Source organism: Mchenga conophoros, linkage group LG23 (assembly GCF_057382185.1).
Source record: "Mchenga conophoros isolate Kocher_MC1m ecotype Shallow Benthic linkage group LG23, M_conophoros_male_GT1.1, whole genome shotgun sequence".
NCBI classification, from domain to species: Eukaryota; Metazoa; Chordata; class Actinopteri; order Cichliformes; family Cichlidae; genus Mchenga; species Mchenga conophoros.
This window is the reverse complement of record NC_140547.1, coordinates 41,351,173-41,368,342: the sequence shown is the minus strand read 5'-3', so window position 1 is coordinate 41,368,342 and position 17,170 is coordinate 41,351,173. Positions and strand designations below refer to the sequence as shown.

The 17,170-nt window shown below is 40.6% G+C and overlaps 1 protein-coding gene across 4 annotated transcripts in view; it reads left to right on the top strand.

Annotated features, from left to right (window-relative positions):
* The window catches only part of rnasel4 (ribonuclease like 4), a 68,134-nt gene that overhangs the window by 16,317 nt on the left and 34,647 nt on the right, over positions 1-17,170 (top strand). Inside the window, exons 1-2 of one of the 4 annotated variants that reach the window (XR_014890704.1) lie at positions 3,185-3,282; positions 14,445-15,078. Coding sequence is in view for 1 of the 4 variants with exons in the window: in XM_085264586.1 (XP_085120712.1) it covers positions 3,227-3,282 (56 nt within the window). In the remaining 3 variants the exon portion in view is untranslated. Of the gene's footprint in view, positions 1-3,184; positions 3,283-10,839; positions 11,694-14,444; positions 15,079-17,170 lie in introns of those variants that run through there. The other 3 variants (XR_014890705.1, XM_085264586.1, XR_014890703.1) reach the window with 3 other exon arrangements.

Below are 17,170 nucleotides of genomic sequence, written 5' to 3'. Positions count from 1 at the left end.
AGAGCATTTGCGAGCTGATTCAAAATTGGCCTGATTTCTCTCATTGGGAGACCTCGGTTATTCCGGTCCCCTATGTAGTCTGACAGGCTTTGGTCGAGGAGTTCAAAATTCAGGCAAATGCGCTCTCCATCGAGGAAATAGCCGTTCCATTCGACGATGTTGCACCTGTCTGGATCCAAGCGTCGTAGCTGCTCCAGGATGAAAATTTCCAGTTTTGCCTGGAGCAGAATTTCAGGGTCGCTCTTGTTGACTTTAACAGCAACAGTTTTGTTGTTTTTTGTATCGCGACATCTGGTTACAACACCAAAGCTTCCTTCTCCAAGGAAAGCCTCCACCATGTGGTGATCTCCCAAAATGGTCCCTTTAGATATTCCAAGCTCATCTGAGCCGAAGGCTGGGTTGGCTGACATGGTGTAATGTGTCTGTTTGCGCTGTGAATTGGTGAGAAACAAAACTGAACTTGTTTTGGTTTCTCTCGTAAATTGCTCTCAAAGCTTCTCAAAAGGGTTTTAGTTGCTGCAGGTCAACGTCCGTTAAGCATAAAGTAACAGGTGAGCGCTTCTATTTATAGGTTTTGGATCAAAGCAAAGTTATGACGTCAGAAAGGATCAAAGCAAAGTTATCACGTCACAAGCGATCGAAGCGATTCTAATATGTGCGCATGCGCACATATGAGAAGCGATCGAAGGGATTCTAATATGTGCGCATGCGCACACGTGCTTGCTTGTGTAATATTGTTCACAGTAAACTTGACCCTAATCAATTTAATATCAGTCAATCAAAGAAAATGTTAGTTTTGGAAAATTTTAAAATGACATAACTGACAGTTAAAACATTTTTTGTTCATGTATTTGTATTTGTATTGTCTTCGGGGTTTTTTTTGCATACCATGTCAAGCTTTTCTGTATATAGTCATGTCGTAGATTTCGGAGCAAAGAAGAAATTGAATTGGATTTTAATATTGCAGTGCTTGGATTTCGGATTTGGTGCTTAAAACTTCTTGAAACTGTAACCGTATTTCATTCACCACAAAGAACTATCTGATTGAATAGTTTTCTTATCAGATAGAGAAATAAAACGAGTCGCAAAGTCTAAAAGCAACATTTGTCTGCCTGGGCTGTACCTCTGCACGTTAGTCTGTTTCAATGTGTGACCCCCCACCCCCTCCCTGATCAGTCGGGGGTGAGTGCGCTAATGTGCCTGGAGGCCGTTTTAATGAGTGTTTGCTGGAAAACGAAAAATACAAGAAGGATTTGTACGTTTTCACAACGGGGGAGTTTGCGTAAGTACTAGTAAATAATTTTCTCGAGTGTGTACGTTACACATGTTATTTGTTTAAAATTGGTATTATTATTTTGCTAGCTAGCAAACTCGCGGGATAAAGGATTGAAGTGCACTCAGTGCGATACAATACGGTGGCGCTATTCTAACAGTTAGTTATTGCAGGGTAACTTGTAGAATATGCTGTGAATTGAACCAAGATTACACAGCAGTAGCAGTAATACGAGTTACTTCCCTCAAGTGAAAGCGTTAAACGTTAGCCCGTTGCTTAACTAGCCAACGTCAGGCTTTCTGATTGAAGGCTAAAAGCGACGTTGTCACCAAGTAAACAGAATATTGATGATATTTTTGTGTATCGCTGCAGCCTTTTCAAGTATTAACCTGGTGTCTTTGGGAACAGCTTAGGGGGAAATGACGGTAATATGACTGAACCATATGGGAAGAAAGAATAGGCACTTTTTTGTGCTAGCGAAGTTTCCTCGCTTTCATTCAAAATCTGTTTATCATTAAACAATTGAAACATAATGGCTTCGAGCTGACATTGAGGCCTGTGGGGCACTATCAGCCACTGAGACAGTAGACAAGTGACTATTTCACACTTTAAGGCTGCCTGTTTATTTAAGGGAGATGAACAGTACATTCTAACTGTACATAATAATATCAATGATGATAGATTAAATAAATGGGTTTTTGAAAGACGCTTGTGCATTTTTAAAGTCTAAAGTGTTGAATTGATCTGAGTATGTCATGTGTTCAAAGCCTCTCCCAGTCAGTGCTGTTCTCTATGCCTGTCTTACTCTACATGATGTTATTAGCACAAACACTTTAAAGGTGATAATTAGGTCTACAACAATAACACAGACTGCAATGTAGTTAAGCGTCTTACAGTTAGTTTTGAATGAATGAACTTAAAAACAACACAAGCAAAGATCTGTCTCCTCCTGTTTTTTGTGTCACATAAGAAAGAAGCATCAATATCTGATGAGAAGACTTATTCATTTGGCCTTTCACGTGGTCTTACTCAGGTGATGCGAAGTGAAATATGCATCCTTTTTATGGTAATGTGCTGGAAAATGTTGAAAATGGACATTAAACGTGCTTACAAAGTGCTTGAATTTGACCCTGAAAGGTGTATGAAGCCAGAAAAAGTCACACTTGGAGTAAAAACCTCTCATAGCAAGTTAATCATATTCAATTGATTTGATGCTTTCAGCACAAAATTTAGCCACACAGTCAGGACAGCGTCTGCTTTACCTTCATCGGTAAACGTGTTTATGCAGTACATAGTAACAGTGTGGCTGAGTCCTCTGGTTCAAATCAGTTCCAGTACATTTGGAGATGTAAGTCTTAACCTTTCACATGCATCGGGAAGGAAAAAACATTTAATCTTCACAGTACTGCCGAAGTGCAGCGATACATTGTGAAGTGCACATTTGCATTTGTCATACAGTACCGAGCAAAAGTCTTGAACCACCCCCTTATTTTTTCGTGTTTTGCCAGGTCAGTCTGTGTTAACGGTGTTATTAACTGCATTCTTCAACTAAAGAAGTGAGAACAAATGATGTGGGCTTTTGTTTTTTTGCAATAGGCTGCAAGTAAATGTGTACAGATACAATTTAAAATTGGTTCTTTGTTAAGTTTTGTGGTCCTTTCCGTGACTTAGGTGTCTGTTTATGTTTGAATGTTTCAGAGATTAGTGTGAAGGGTCTTAACAGACAAAAAGTGGACAAATACAAGCCCTGGATTAAAAATCAGAAACACTTTAAAAAGCCTGGAGAGCTATTCCTTAATACCACTTTAAAGATTACAGGGAAGTCCGGATCCCTGGAAGCAAATGAGGGATGGCTCAAGACTTTTGCACAGTGCTGTACATGTCATGTTCCCTGTTTTATAGCTCAGCTCAAACTGACACGTTCTCACTAACTGCTTCTCATTTTCTCCACAGTAAACTTTGACCACTTCCAGATACTGCGGGCCATCGGGAAAGGAAGCTTTGGAAAGGTAATGCAGCCTCCATTTTTCACGCCACTTGTATATTGTTTGCCCTTAATTACCCACCACGGTCGTCATCTCTAAAGAATCAGTGCAAGCGAAGCGAAATGTGCTGGGATTACACTTTAGTTCTCGTGTGCTGCTGTTATTTAATAACAGTTATAAATGCAGCTGATGTAATTATTTCTATAAAGTCAGTTAGAGGAGAGCCGATTTCTATTTCATCTCACTCAATCTAGGTGGGAATTTTGACCCCACGTCTCAATTTAATTACACAGCAGCAAAATTCTGCGGCTCTATTTGTCATCGCGCTCAACGGTTGGGCTGAAGGCAGGAGGAGAACTTAGTGTGTGTGTGATACACAATTGGGGCTGCAGAGATTGGAATAGTTTACCTTCATTTGAAATATCACTGCCCTGTGCACATTGTTGGCTTTAAAATTCAAACTTAAAGAGTTTGTAAGTAAACTGGCTGAGATGAGACAGACGATGCACCGGGTCCTCGTCTGAGTGCTGGCTTTCAGTTGTGCTGTTTCTCTTGCCCAGCCATGCACACACAGACACTGTGCTACACTTACACAGTGAGACAGATGCTCACAGAGACGTCCAGATACATTTTGTCCTTGCTGGAGGTCATCTTGTGTTTTTTGGCCCACTGTGGCCTCACACCGAGCTCCTGCTGTTTTTTGAACACTTTAACAGCTAACAACTTTTAGCTTCCTGTTGAACACACAGGGGGGGGGGGGGGGTGCAGGAGGTAATAAATCAAGTTTGATTATCCTAATTTATAGCTGTCTATATGTTAATGATTAAAATAAAATTGACAAGAGGAAGGTGTTGGTGTGTGTGGTTGGGAAGAGAAGGGCGAAGCTAGTATGAAGCACAAACAGAGGGAGCTGTTTGCCTCTCGCTGTAGCGCTGTGAAACACGATCTGTAGATTGCAGCTTGTGTAGGTGCTCCAAGAAAATGGGTTCATCGGCATGCAACACTGTAGATGTGCACGTATGCACTCGCGAAAGAGAGAGGATGCTTGTGTTGCTGAGCTTGTTCTTGCACAGCGGGGAGATGTGAGGTAGGTTGGGGCTACCTCATAACTCCCCGCTGTGAGGCTGCCAGATGGGAAGAAGAGGAAACCGCTTCGTTGTCCTGAAACGCTCATTTTCCTCTGCTCACTTTTCATCTTTACAATCTCAGCACTTGGGTGTGTATCTTCTTGCAGTGGGCCTCTCAGTTTCATTCTTATTCATAAGCTCCTCTTTGTGTTATTTAGTTTGTACCTGAAAAGTCTAATTTCTGCCTTTGTACACAAGTACAAATAAAAGGAGTACCACGTACTTTAATGGGTCAGCTTGGGTCCAGACCTGAATTAGAGATAATGTTGGGCTGTTTTAGGTCTGAGCCACTAACCTGACGAAAACGCAACACAACTGCTGGTTGTTTAAAACAGATGGTTGGAGAGGCAGGTCAGTGCTTTTAAAGGTTTATCAGGTGCCAAATCATTTTATAGATGTGAAATGTAGGACTGTGCAAAAGTTTGAGCCACACCTTAATTCTAACATATAACTTACTGGGTGGAACTTACTGGAAACGGGTGCAACAGTTTAAATTTGAAAAGTTTACATGAAAATACAATATAAAAGGCGTCATACAGAGTTGATATAATGAGCTTGAGCATCTTTATCTTCAGCACGCCCTGAACTCTCTTAGGCACATTTCTTTGGAATTCCTTTAAGTAGTCTTCAGGAATAGTTCTCCGAGCTTCTTTAAGGACATTCAGAGCTCTTCTTTCAATATCAGCTGCCGTTTTGTTCCATTCTCTGCCGAGATGATCCCACACGGCTCAGGTCAGTCCATGAATGATGGTGTTTCGATGTGTTTAGTAAGCTGCTGCCGATCAGACGCTTTCCAGATGGTATTGCATGGTGCATCAAAGTCTGGTGGTACTCTCTTTCTGTGTTTCTGTGGCCAGGTCTGGTGGTACTTTTCATAATTCCATCAATTTTGACGAAATCCCCAACACCCTGGCTGAAATGCAGACCCAAACTATGGCAGAGCTGTACAGTAGTTTACAGGTGGTTGTAGACATATTACCAGCAATTTGAACCAGAAATGTCAAATTTTGGTTCATCACTCCATCAGACCTGCTGCTACTGATTTTCAGTCCAGTTCATGTGTAATTTGGCATCCCTCAGCCTTTTCTCCCTGTTCCCTTCCTTAATAATGGCTTCTTGACAGCCACCCTTCACTGACACCATGAGATGAGGCTTTGGTGAACACTAGATGGATCAACTGAAGGACCAAGTGCATCTTTCAGGTCCTGTGTCAGGTGTTTGCTGAATCTTTTTTGACATGACTTTCAGGTACTGTTCCTCCACTGTAGATAGATTTTTCAGCTTCTCCCCTTTTTTTCTGTCTTCTACTTTCCCAATCCAAAGAAATTAAATAGTGTGTTTCTGTGGCAGGTTGCTAGTAACAAAGTGCCTAAAGATAAAATTTAAAATTGGTTCTTTGCTAAGTTGTGTGTTTTGTATTGTATTTGACAACTCGGGTTTGTCCCCTTGAGTTAGGTTAAGTGGTTTAACCCCCCCAAAAACAAAAATATCGCTCTGAAAGCGATCAGGTACAAGGACTGGACTGAAAATGGGTGAAAAAGCAGTTATTGTCCAAAGAAAAACTTTAAATGACCTTCAGAAAGTCTAAAGAAAGGAAGAAGAAGAACATCTGACTCAGGACAGGCAAAATATAAAGAACCGAGGAGAGGCTCAAGACTTATTCACAGATAATCAATCAAATTAATCAAGCGTCATCTGGAAGCAGCCTCCTGGCTATAAGAGCGTCTCGTTTTTGTCTCATTAACTGTCTGGTGGCGCTCACAGTAGTCTGCTGTGACGGGGACCTCGAGGACTAATGTTACAGGGAAATCATTAGGAAAGTGCTTTGGACTGAGCTTTACTGAAATCTCAGTTTTCCCCCTGTCGGAGAGCTCCACCACCTCCACCCCTCCTCCTCCTATTCCTTCTTTTTAAACGTCAGTACAGGTACCGTCTCCCTCCCTCCCATCCCTGTCTTTTTGTTACATAGAACTTAGTGGCTGTGCTCACTGTTCAATTCAAGTTGGTTTAAGAGAGATGGTAGTTTAAAAAACACAAAAACAAGCTGTTTTGGTAAAGCAATATATATGATTATTAAAGATAAAGTATGGCGTTAATTTTGTTTGAGTTCCTGCCGTCTCTTTACTTCTCACTCTGTTTTGAAGCATCTGCCTTCCAGCAGATGGGGGAGACTGTAATGGCAGCTGCTTTCCAGGAGGATGTAGCTCATCTGTATCATGAGGCCTGTTGGGCCATATACGTCCTAAGAGTAAGAGTAATTTCCTGCTCTCTCTTTTCCTCTCTAACTTTTCCCTGTGTGCATCAGACTTCCCCCCCCCTCTTCTTTGTCACTCCAACGTTCTCAGCTCAGGCTGCATAGAAAGCTGGCATTTCTCTTGCCAGGCTTATTAAAGCCTGTGCTTTAGAGCTCTGGAGGGGGGCTAACACTCGAGGGGGACATGACAGTCATTGGCAGCGACAGCAGTTTAGTGACAGCTTCCTAATGTCAACAGTCACATGGACAGGTGAACATCTAAACGGATAGAAGAGAGGTGGATGGAGAGAGACAGGGAAGGTCAGAAGTTGTGGATGAACTCAGCGTGCGGTTCCTGCGTCTTCTTTCCCTGCGCCGTGCAGCTGCTTCAGTGGGAATAAAGCCTCATTAGGATGGAAATGGGAAGGCAGACTAACAGAGACGGCTGCTGGAAATGAGTGGGAGTAAAAACGAGATGGAGATGAGGGAGTAGATGGTCAAACCTTCAACGTTTTCAACTTTTTTTTCCTTTTTTTTACATCCGTTGGGCTCCCAGACGGCCAATCAGTCCTTCTGTCTGTAAAGACTGACAGTAGCTGCTTTTTACTTCTCATCCCTCCCTTCTTTGCACCTCTCAAAACCAACTCTCGTCTTTACTTGATGAAAGTTGTTTTTGCAGAGTTAATCTTGCAGCTCAGCCACAGCATAGCCCTCGGCAACCTAGAGCATGCTAGCGGGCCGTTGTTATTATGTTATTACTGTGTTTTTCGGAAAATAAGGCACTCTAAAAATCAGTCCTTTGATTTTTCTGGAAATCGACAGTGCTCCTTATAATCCGGTTCGCCTTATGTCTCTACCAGCTTTGCACATCTACAGACTGAAATCTTTGCCCATTCTTCTTTGCAAAACAGCTCCAGCTCAGTCAGATTAGATGGGCAGCGTTTGTGAACAGCAGTTTTCAGATCTTGCCACAGAGTCTCGATTGGATTTAGATCTGGACTTTGACTGGGCCGTTCTAACACATGGATATGTTTTGTTTTAAACCACTCCATTGTTGCCCTGGCTTTATGTTTAGGGTCGTTGTCCTGCTGGAAGGTGAACCTCCGCCCCAGTCTCAAGTCTTTTGCAGACTCCAAGAGGTTTTCTTCCAAGATTGCCCTGTATTTGGCTCCATCCATCTTCCCATCAACTCTGACCAGCTTCCCTGTCCCTGCTGAAGAGAAGCACCCCCAGAGCATGATGCTGCCACCACCATATTTGACAGTGGGGATGGTGTGTTCAGACTGATGTGCAGTGTTAGTTTTCCACACACAGCGTTTTGCATTTTGGCCAAAAAGTTCCAATTTGGTCTCATCTGACCAGAGCACCTTCTTCCACATGTTTGCTGTGTCCCCCACATGGCTTGTGGCAAACTGCAAACGGGACTTCTTATGGTTTTCTGTTAACAATGGCTTTCTTCTTGCCACTCTTGCATAAAGGCCAACTTTGTGCAGTGCACGACTAATAGTTGTCCTATGGACAGATTCCCCCACCTGAGCTGTGGATCTCTGCAGCTCGTCCAGAGTCACCATGGGCCTCTTGGCTGCATTTCTGATCAGCTCTCCTTGTTCGGCCTGTGAGTTTAGGTGGACGGCCTTGTCTTGGTAGGTTTACAGTTGTTCCATACTCCTTTCATTTCTGAATGATCGCTTGAACAGTGCTCCGTGGGATGTTCAAGGCTTGGGAAATCTTTTTGTAGCCTAAGCCTGCTTTAAATATCTCAATAACTTTATCCCTGACCTGTCTGGTGTGTTCTTTGGACTTCATGGTGTTGTTGCTCCCAATATTCTCTTAGACAACCTCTGAGGCTGTCACAGAGCAGCTGTATTTGTACTGACATTAGATCACACACAGGTGATGATCTGTTGCTTGTGAAGCTCGCACACAAGAATTTCACTCACATGTGCTGTACCAATGTACCTGCACATGTGATGTGACAATAAAAGTGATTTGATTTGAGGTGCACTCTGTTTAGTCATTAGCACTCATCAGGCAATGTCTATGTGCAACTGACTGCACTCAGACCAAAGGGGGCTGAATAATTACGCACACCCCACTTTGCAGTTATTTATTTGTAAAAAATGTTTGGAATCATGTCTGATTTTCGTTCCACTTCTCACGTGTGCACCACTTTGTGTTGGTCTTTCACGTGGAATTCCAATAAAATTGATTCATGTTTGTGGCTGTAATGTGACAAAATGGGGAAAAGTTCAAGGGGTTGAATACTTTTGCAAGCCACTGTATGAATTCTGGTTGTGTTTACTGACCTCGAAACGATTTTATGTACACGGCGCTCGAAAATCTGTCAAATGTTTTAGTACGACTTTGCTAAGCTACGAAGCCGCACCGCTTGATGGATTGTCGGAGCATTACGGCTATCGTAGGCAGGAGCCTCGCGGAGTGATACGTACTGTGCTTCAACATAATATTACTGTATTGTGTGTTTGTTTAACCTCTTTTTAAGTTTTGTGGATATTATACATGGTTGTGCTGAGGATATGTCGGCCAGTTTCCACTGGAAATGCCTTTTGGTTAAACTGTCAGCAAGGAATTTGCATTTGCACTGTTACATTTTTATATAACTTTAATGCAGATAAAACAGCTGCTTATTTAAGTGTAAATACATTGATGTTTTTTTTTTTTTGCACAAATGAAGTGGAGTTGTAAAGTATTTTGTCTCGTGTCAGTTATATCGTTATCGCACATTTTCAAATTTATATCGTGATGAATATTTTTGGCCATATCGCCCTGCTCTACTTCTACAACACGCCTTGTGTAGATGAGTTAGTGAGGCAAACTTACCAGCTGTCTTATTGTGTCTGTTGAGTGTTTGGTTTTGTGAACGGCCTCTTTAATGCACGAGGGTGTGACCATCCACATCCTTGTATCTGTCCACTGTCAGCCATTCATTTTGTGCAAATCTGGCCAAGTCTTCCAAGTGTGCGTGTTTTGGGTTTTTTTTGGGTTTTTTTCCTTCTGACCAGATGCAGCTTTCTGCAACATCACTTTAATGTCCTTATACTGATCACCACACTGTGTATGTGCGCTAAAACAGCAATCATTTCACTGCTCCTTCGTAGTGGCAGGTTACAAAACGTCATTAGATGCTGCGTGGCTGTACAAGATAGACTTTGGTTAGCAACAACTCTCTGAGGCCTTTACTGTGAAACAGAACGCTGTCTTATCCAGCTAACTTCAAGGCTTAATGGGATCACTGCGGTTCAGCTCAGTGTGACTTCATGTGTCTGAAAGCATCAGCAGGTGAAAGATGCACCAACATTATCTCCTGGCTTTAGTTTCCAGACTGTCAGCAGTTGTTCCTGCAGTCTGTAGCTTCCTGAACACGCCTGATCTTGTCTGATCTCGGAAGCTAAGCAGGGTCGGGCCTGGTCAGTACTTGGATGGGAGACTGCCTGGGAATACCAGGTGCTGTAAGCTTTTACACACAAACTGCAGAGGGCGCTGCTGCTCACTCACAGAAAACAGCATCAGGAAAAAAACTTGATGACAACACTTCACTAAAAAGAATGTGTTAAGTTTGTGTGTAAAAATAAATAAATAAAAAATACAAATCATCTTACGTTATCCACTTTTCTGGAGACACACAATTCAGCTAATCCAAAATGCTGCAGCAAGAGTCCTGACAGGGACTAGAAAGAGAGAGCAGATTTCTCCTGTTTTGGCTTCCCTTCATTGGCTTCCTGTTAAATCCAGAATTGAATTTAAAATCCTGCTCCTCACATACAAGGTCTTAAATAATCAGGCCCCATCTTATCTTAATGACCTTGTAGTACCATATCACCCTATTAGAGCGCTTCGCTCTTGCTCTGCAGGCCTACTTGTTGTTCTTAGAGTATTTAAAAGTAGAATGGGAGGGAGAGCCTTCAGTTTTCAGGCCCCTCTTCTGTGGAACCAGCTTCCAGTTTGGATTCGGGAGACAGACACTATCTCTACTTTTAAGATTAGGCTTCAAACTTTCCTTTTTGCTAAAGCATATAGTTAGGGCTGGACCAGGTGACCCTGAATCCTCCCTTAGTTATGCTGCAATAGACGTAGGTTGCCGGGGGATTCCCATGATGCATTGAGGTTTTCCTTTCCAGTCACCTTTCTCACTCACTATGTGTTAACAGACCTCTCTGCATTGAATCATATCTGTTATTAACCTCTGTCTCTCTTCCACAGCATGTCTTTTATCCTGTCTTCCTTCTCTCACCCCAACCGGTCGCAGCAGATGGCCCCGCCCCTCCCTGAGCCTGGTTCTGCCGGAGGTTTCTTCCTGTTAAAAGGGAGTTTTTCCTTCCCACTGTTGCCAAAGTGCTTGCTCATAGGGGGTCATATGATTGTTGGGTTTTTCTCTGTATCTATGAAGCGCCTTGAGGCGACTTTTGTTGTGATTTGGCGCTAAATAAATAAAATTGAATTGTTTCCTTACCCCTTGTGTCAAAGTGGCTCGGACTGAATTCATTTACCATTTGTCATTTGTGTTCTTTTATCTTATAGTCAATCATAATGCTTTAATGTAAACACAGCACATGTAACCTTGCCTCTGCATACTATCCCGGGTCTATTTGTGGTAGCATTGGTTATATTCATTACTGCAGTGCAAATGTTCTTAAAGCTAAATGTCACTTCATCATTAGTTGATTTGAATCTTTCATTTGGTTATACTTATCATTGTGTGTTCCTTTGAGCAGGTCCTATGTGTAAAACAGGTATGTGGGAGGGGCCGCCCTAGTACTTCCTGATTATATAGGATATGATGTCATTGATCATGTCAATTGGGTATAACCAAATGAAGGGGTGTTTCTTTTGTGTAAAATTGTTTATTTCCTATAAAATAACCTCATGAGTCAGATTTTGTGCAGAGATTGACTTTTCAAACCGTTTAGTTGGGTGAATGAGTTTGTTAAGTGCAAAAATGATTTTATTCCCGTTTCTTTGCCTAGACTGTTATTTAGTCTACCCTGTTTTCCCAATGGTAGAGGTTAATGAGGTTCAGATGTGAGTGGAATTCTATATAAAGCAGGGGAGATTTTGACTGCCGAGTTCTTCTGTTTTGTGAAACAATGGTTGAAAGGTGATGCCAGAAAATAAAGCACAATTAAAAGAAGCTTGAACAGTCTGCAGATGCTGTCTTCCTATCACTTTCCTTGCTGTCTATGTTGTGCTGCCTCACACCCCTCCAAGATCAAATGTACAAATCTAGCTAAGGTCACTCATTTCATTTTTCAAGCTTCCATGTTAGCTTGAATTATTTGTCGAGCAGAAAGGCAACTTTTAAAATCATTCTCTATCTCCTTCCATATTCACCTACTGTGCTAATATTCACTCCTGTTTTATCCAGATGCTGTCATCTCTTTTCTTAACGTTTTTGCTTCTTTGGTGGAGAGAACCCCTTCTCAGATGATAAAGGTATGACCAAATATATATTGAGTCTGAAGGAATAGATGCAAATTTAAATTAGTCTCCACAGTACAGGGATGCTTACGAATTCTCTCCTCCACCTTTGGCCCACTACAGCACACATGTGGTTGGTCTCTGATAAAGGTTATTATAGATGATTATTGTGTTAACATCTATAATTTTGCCATATTTTGTTGTAGTGTTGATGTTTTCTGAACTTAATTAAGAAATTGTTTCATTATTTCTTTTTAACTTTATTAAAGATTTTTATCATTAATTTTTATGTTTGTTTTCTGTTAATGCTGCATATACTTACAAATTTCCCACATATGTATAAATGCAATAAAGGTTAATTTCAAGTCTAAATCATCAGCATCAAATAATACAACGAATGATTCAGAGGCAGGAAATTGATTTAAAGTTTACAGTTTGTTTACAGTAAACAAGTAAATAGTGGCATCTAATCATAATCACACTGAAGCTGCAATTGGTAAGTGCAATAAAAATGTTATATGGAGTATACAAGGTGTGCGGTTCATTGAGTAACTACATCAGTTTTCTCAGACCCTCGGGAGGCCCGTCACTCTTGGTGTTCCAGATGCTCAATAAAAAACATTTCTTACACATTTTACAATAACAGAATAAATGATTTAAATAAACAAGTGAATAATAAATAAATAAATGATAGAAAGTTGGTCCACTGTTGGTAAATTAGGAATGTGTTTATGTTACTTACTTTAAGAAGGAACAGAGGGCATTACTGTAAATAACTCCATAATCAATAAAGCCCACAGTAATGCGTGACAACTTGTGGTTGTGAAGCTACAGTTCACATTATTACTCACATTATATAAGGAGTGATCTACAATGCCAGAAGACAAAAGCAAAAATGTGATTGTGGACTACAAGAAACAACTGCAAGATGATATTGAACCAAAAGGATAGTCTATTGATTATTAAGACTGCTATAAAATTAATGAACACTGGCATTTTGTGTTGTTATTAAAAATATTTTAATACTTCCTGTTTCAGCATTATCTACTCTTTTGCATCATTTTTAGCAGAAAAATTAGGTTGAGAGCGGATATGTTCTAGAAAACATACAAACAGGAAGGGTTTAGGCTTAAAACTTTCCTTTTTGCTAAAGCATATAGTTAGGGCTGGACCAGGTGACCCTGAATCCTCCCTTAGTTATGCTGCAATAGATGTAGGCTGCCGGGGGATTCCCATGATGCATTGAGTTTTTCCTTTCCAGTCACCTTTCTCACTCACTATGTATTGATAGACCTCTCTGCATTGAATCATATCTGTTATTAACCTCTGTCTCTCTTCCACAGCATGTCTTTATCCTGTCTTCCTTCTCTAAAGCAAAGGGTGAGAGGTTTCCTTTTTGCTAAAGCATATATGCTTTAGCAAAAAGGAAAGTTTGAAGCCTAATCTTAAAAGTAGAGATAGTGTCTGTCTCCCGAATCCAAACTGGAAGCTGGTTCCACAGAAGAGGGGCCTGAAAACTGAAGGCTCTCCCTCCCATTCTACTTTTAAATACTCTAGGAACAACAAGTAGGCCAGCAGAGCGAGAGCGGAGCGCTCTAATAGGGTGATATGGTACTACAAGGTCATTAAGATAAGATGGGGTCTGATTATTTAACACCTTGTATGTGAGGAGCAGGATTTTGAATTCAATTCTGGATTTAACAGGAAGCCAATGAAGGGAAGCCAAAACAGGAGAAATCTGCTCTCTCTTTCTAGTCCCTGTCAGGACTCTTGCTGCAGCATTTTGGATTAGCTGAAGGCTTTTCAGGGAGTTTTTAGGACTTCCTGATAATAATGAATTACAGTCATCCAGCCTGGAAGTAATAAATGCATGAACTAGTTTTTCAGCGTCACTCTGAGACAGGATGTTTCTAACTTTAGAGATGTTGCACAAATGGAAGAAAGCAGTCTTACATATTTGTTTAATATGTGCGTTGAAGGACATGTCCTGGTCAAAAATGACTCCAAGGTTCCTCACAGTGTTACTGGAGGTAATGCCATCCAGAGTAAGAATCTGGTTAGAGACCATATTTCTAAGATTTTCTAAGGTTTTCAGGGCCGAGTACAATAACCTCAGTTTGATCTGAATTAAGAAGACATCTCACAGACACTGACAGTTTTCCTGTTAATGTTCCCCCTGCTGTGTTTTGCCCCAGCTCTTTTAATTTAGTTATCAAACTGTTCACAAAAAACACCCCAACATCCTACAAGCTGTTTTGTGAATTCTGATCTTCCAGTCTCAGAAAGTATGGAAATAACAAACACACACAGAGGAAATCAGTCTCTTTTTTTCTCAAACTACGTTATTTGTGCTGTTTAATAAGAACACTATTTTCCCTTTTCTTCAACAGAGGATCATGAAGGTTCAATTTGTCTGCTTGCTGCTGTGCCTGTTTTCTGCTGTGGAGCTGTCTGCAAGCCAGGACTTCTATCTACAACATGTCATTGGACTCATGCAGCCAGACCAATGTACTACAGTGATAAGGGAGAGAGGAATCAATCATAACACTCCATGCAAAGATACAAACACGTTTATTTTGGCCAATGAAAGACAGGTCAATGCCATCTGTTCACGTGGTAATGGAAATGGAAAACAACAATATGAATTTTCAATTATTGAATGCAGGCATGATGGTCGCAGTAAAAGTCCTAATTGTATATATGCAGGTCAACGCTATGATCGCAGGATTGTTGTTTTAAAGTGTAACAATGGAGAGCCAGTTGACTTGGATAGTACAGTCCAAATTGGCTAGTTTTGAATTGTTGCTTTTTGCTTCATTTGAAGTTGACAGCCATCCTGGCTGCAATCTCATGTTATTGCTTATCATGATTTTTCTTCAGCTTGCTTTAAAAAAACAGTGAATAGTGAAAATGCAATAAAGCACTTTTTCTGCACTCAGTTGTCTTACATGGATTTGCTGAACTCAGCTTGTCTTTTTTCTGCTGAAATGATAAAATAAATTTATGAACCAGCTTTCTGCTTCAGAGAATTTCCATCACTTAAAATTTTACAAATTGTATTTTCCTACATAGATTCAAAGTGAAGCTGTCTCACATTTAGTTCAGTAACATTAAATAATGAAAAAATGAAAACAAAGTTTTCAACAAATGAATTAATTTCTATGGATTTTTCAAGGTTGATATTTCCTGTACCAAATATAACAGCAATGTAAGAATTTCACTTTAAACCTCTACACTCCTACATGTCAGGGAGAATAACTCTGAAAATGAAATATAATCTGCTGTAGAGTCACTACTTAGTGGGCAGAGGACAGTTATCACTTTGCTGGATGCTCAAAAGTTCTTTATTTGCTGCATGTATCTAAACTGAACTGCAGTCTTTCATTTATTGATATTATTAATAGTTTACCCATATTAGACTCTTTCAGTCCACCCGAATCACACAAAACAACATGTTACAAGCTGTTTTGCTGCTTCCAGTGTCTCAGATCTCATGCAAACAAGTGGCTGGCTCATTGAATGTTAATTTAGTGCATGTTATATCTCTGTTCAAACATAATGTTGTATTTATTTTTTCTTTATTCAAATAAGAGCATTTTTTGTTTGTTTTTATCAAATTCTGAATGAGCCGCAAAGTAGTTTCTCCTCAGAGCAACGTTCCCGTTAACTTTTGCACCACTTATTGAAGCAAGATAATGTTCCCATCAAGATAATGGGAACATTGTTACAGCAGAATAAATGTATGTTTAATCAAAAATAATGAAAAAAATGGTGTTTACTAAGTGAGAGGATTTACTCAAACAACATGTACATGACTTACACTTAACTGTGTGAAATACATTTGGATTTGCTAAGAGAACTGCGGCAAGACCCGGTGCTAAAATAGCCTGGATCTAAGCCATCAGCGAGATTTTGCTCAAACAAACACACTCCACAACTTTCTGGCTTATATCCACGTCTTCTGGATACTCACAATATTACTGACATATTGTTACAGCTCATTTTGGTAATGCCAAACACTGAAAACTTACCAAGATGGAAGAAGTAATCACAAGAGTGGTGAATTGGTATTTTTTTTAATTTTTTTTTTTAGCTTTAACTCCTTCTTTTAACATGATGAGATTTTACTGCTTTGAAATTTCATATATCTCATAACTTTTCATCTTTGTAACTAAATCACAGAATTTGAATTTTACAACATGCAAATAGTTTCTTGTTATTTTAACCGGTCCCACTCAAACAGGACTATAAGACCCTCTGTGTGTTTACACAGTTTGTTGTGTGATTGCATCTTCTTGCTTCGTCTTGCTCCTAGTCTTGTTCTCTGAGTCAGAGAGACTGAGGTCCATGGTGCCATGTAAAACTACTTTGAAATTCTGACTGTTTGATAATAAATGATGAAAACTTGTAATTTGAGCATATTTGTCTTCTCTCATAAAAAACCCAGCAGCACAGGGTTTATGAAGGTACTAGCTAGCCAATATTTGTGTGCATGCTGCTGCCTCTCGTCTCGTGTTACTTAAAAAATTAACCCCACAGCTTCAATAACCGTATCTAAAAATCTCTCAGTGAAAGTTACGGTTGTAGGTTTGGAAACATTTTGGGGTAGCCAGTGTTAAATAGAGACAGGGCCACATTCTTTATCTAGTCATTGTAATGAAAGAAGCACATTAAAAACTATATGAGAGTTTGCTTTTAACAAGCATGTAATGACTCTACTTAGTTTAGGTAGTCTTAGGGAGTCAAACTGAAAGTAGCATTTTGTGGATGTTTTCCCTGCTGCCCGATCCCATCAGTCTCTTAAAGCATCATTTTTTATGCGCCCTGGTGTGACAGAGGTTTCATGGCGCTATCAGCACATCAGGTATATTACGGTTGAAAACGAGTGCCCGGCCTTCCAGTGGGTGTTCGACCCCTCGTGCACAGCTCAGGAGTCTAAACGACCCAGCAGTTATGGACATGTGTGTTTTTGGTGTGCTGTCCCTCCTTCTCCCTGCTTGCAGGTGTGTGTGTGTGTGTGTGTGTGTGTGTGTGTGTGTGTGTGGATGCCGGCGTTTCTGAGAGCACCTGTTTACAGGCACCTTCAGGCCTGGTGGGTGTGGCCCTGCCAGGTGGT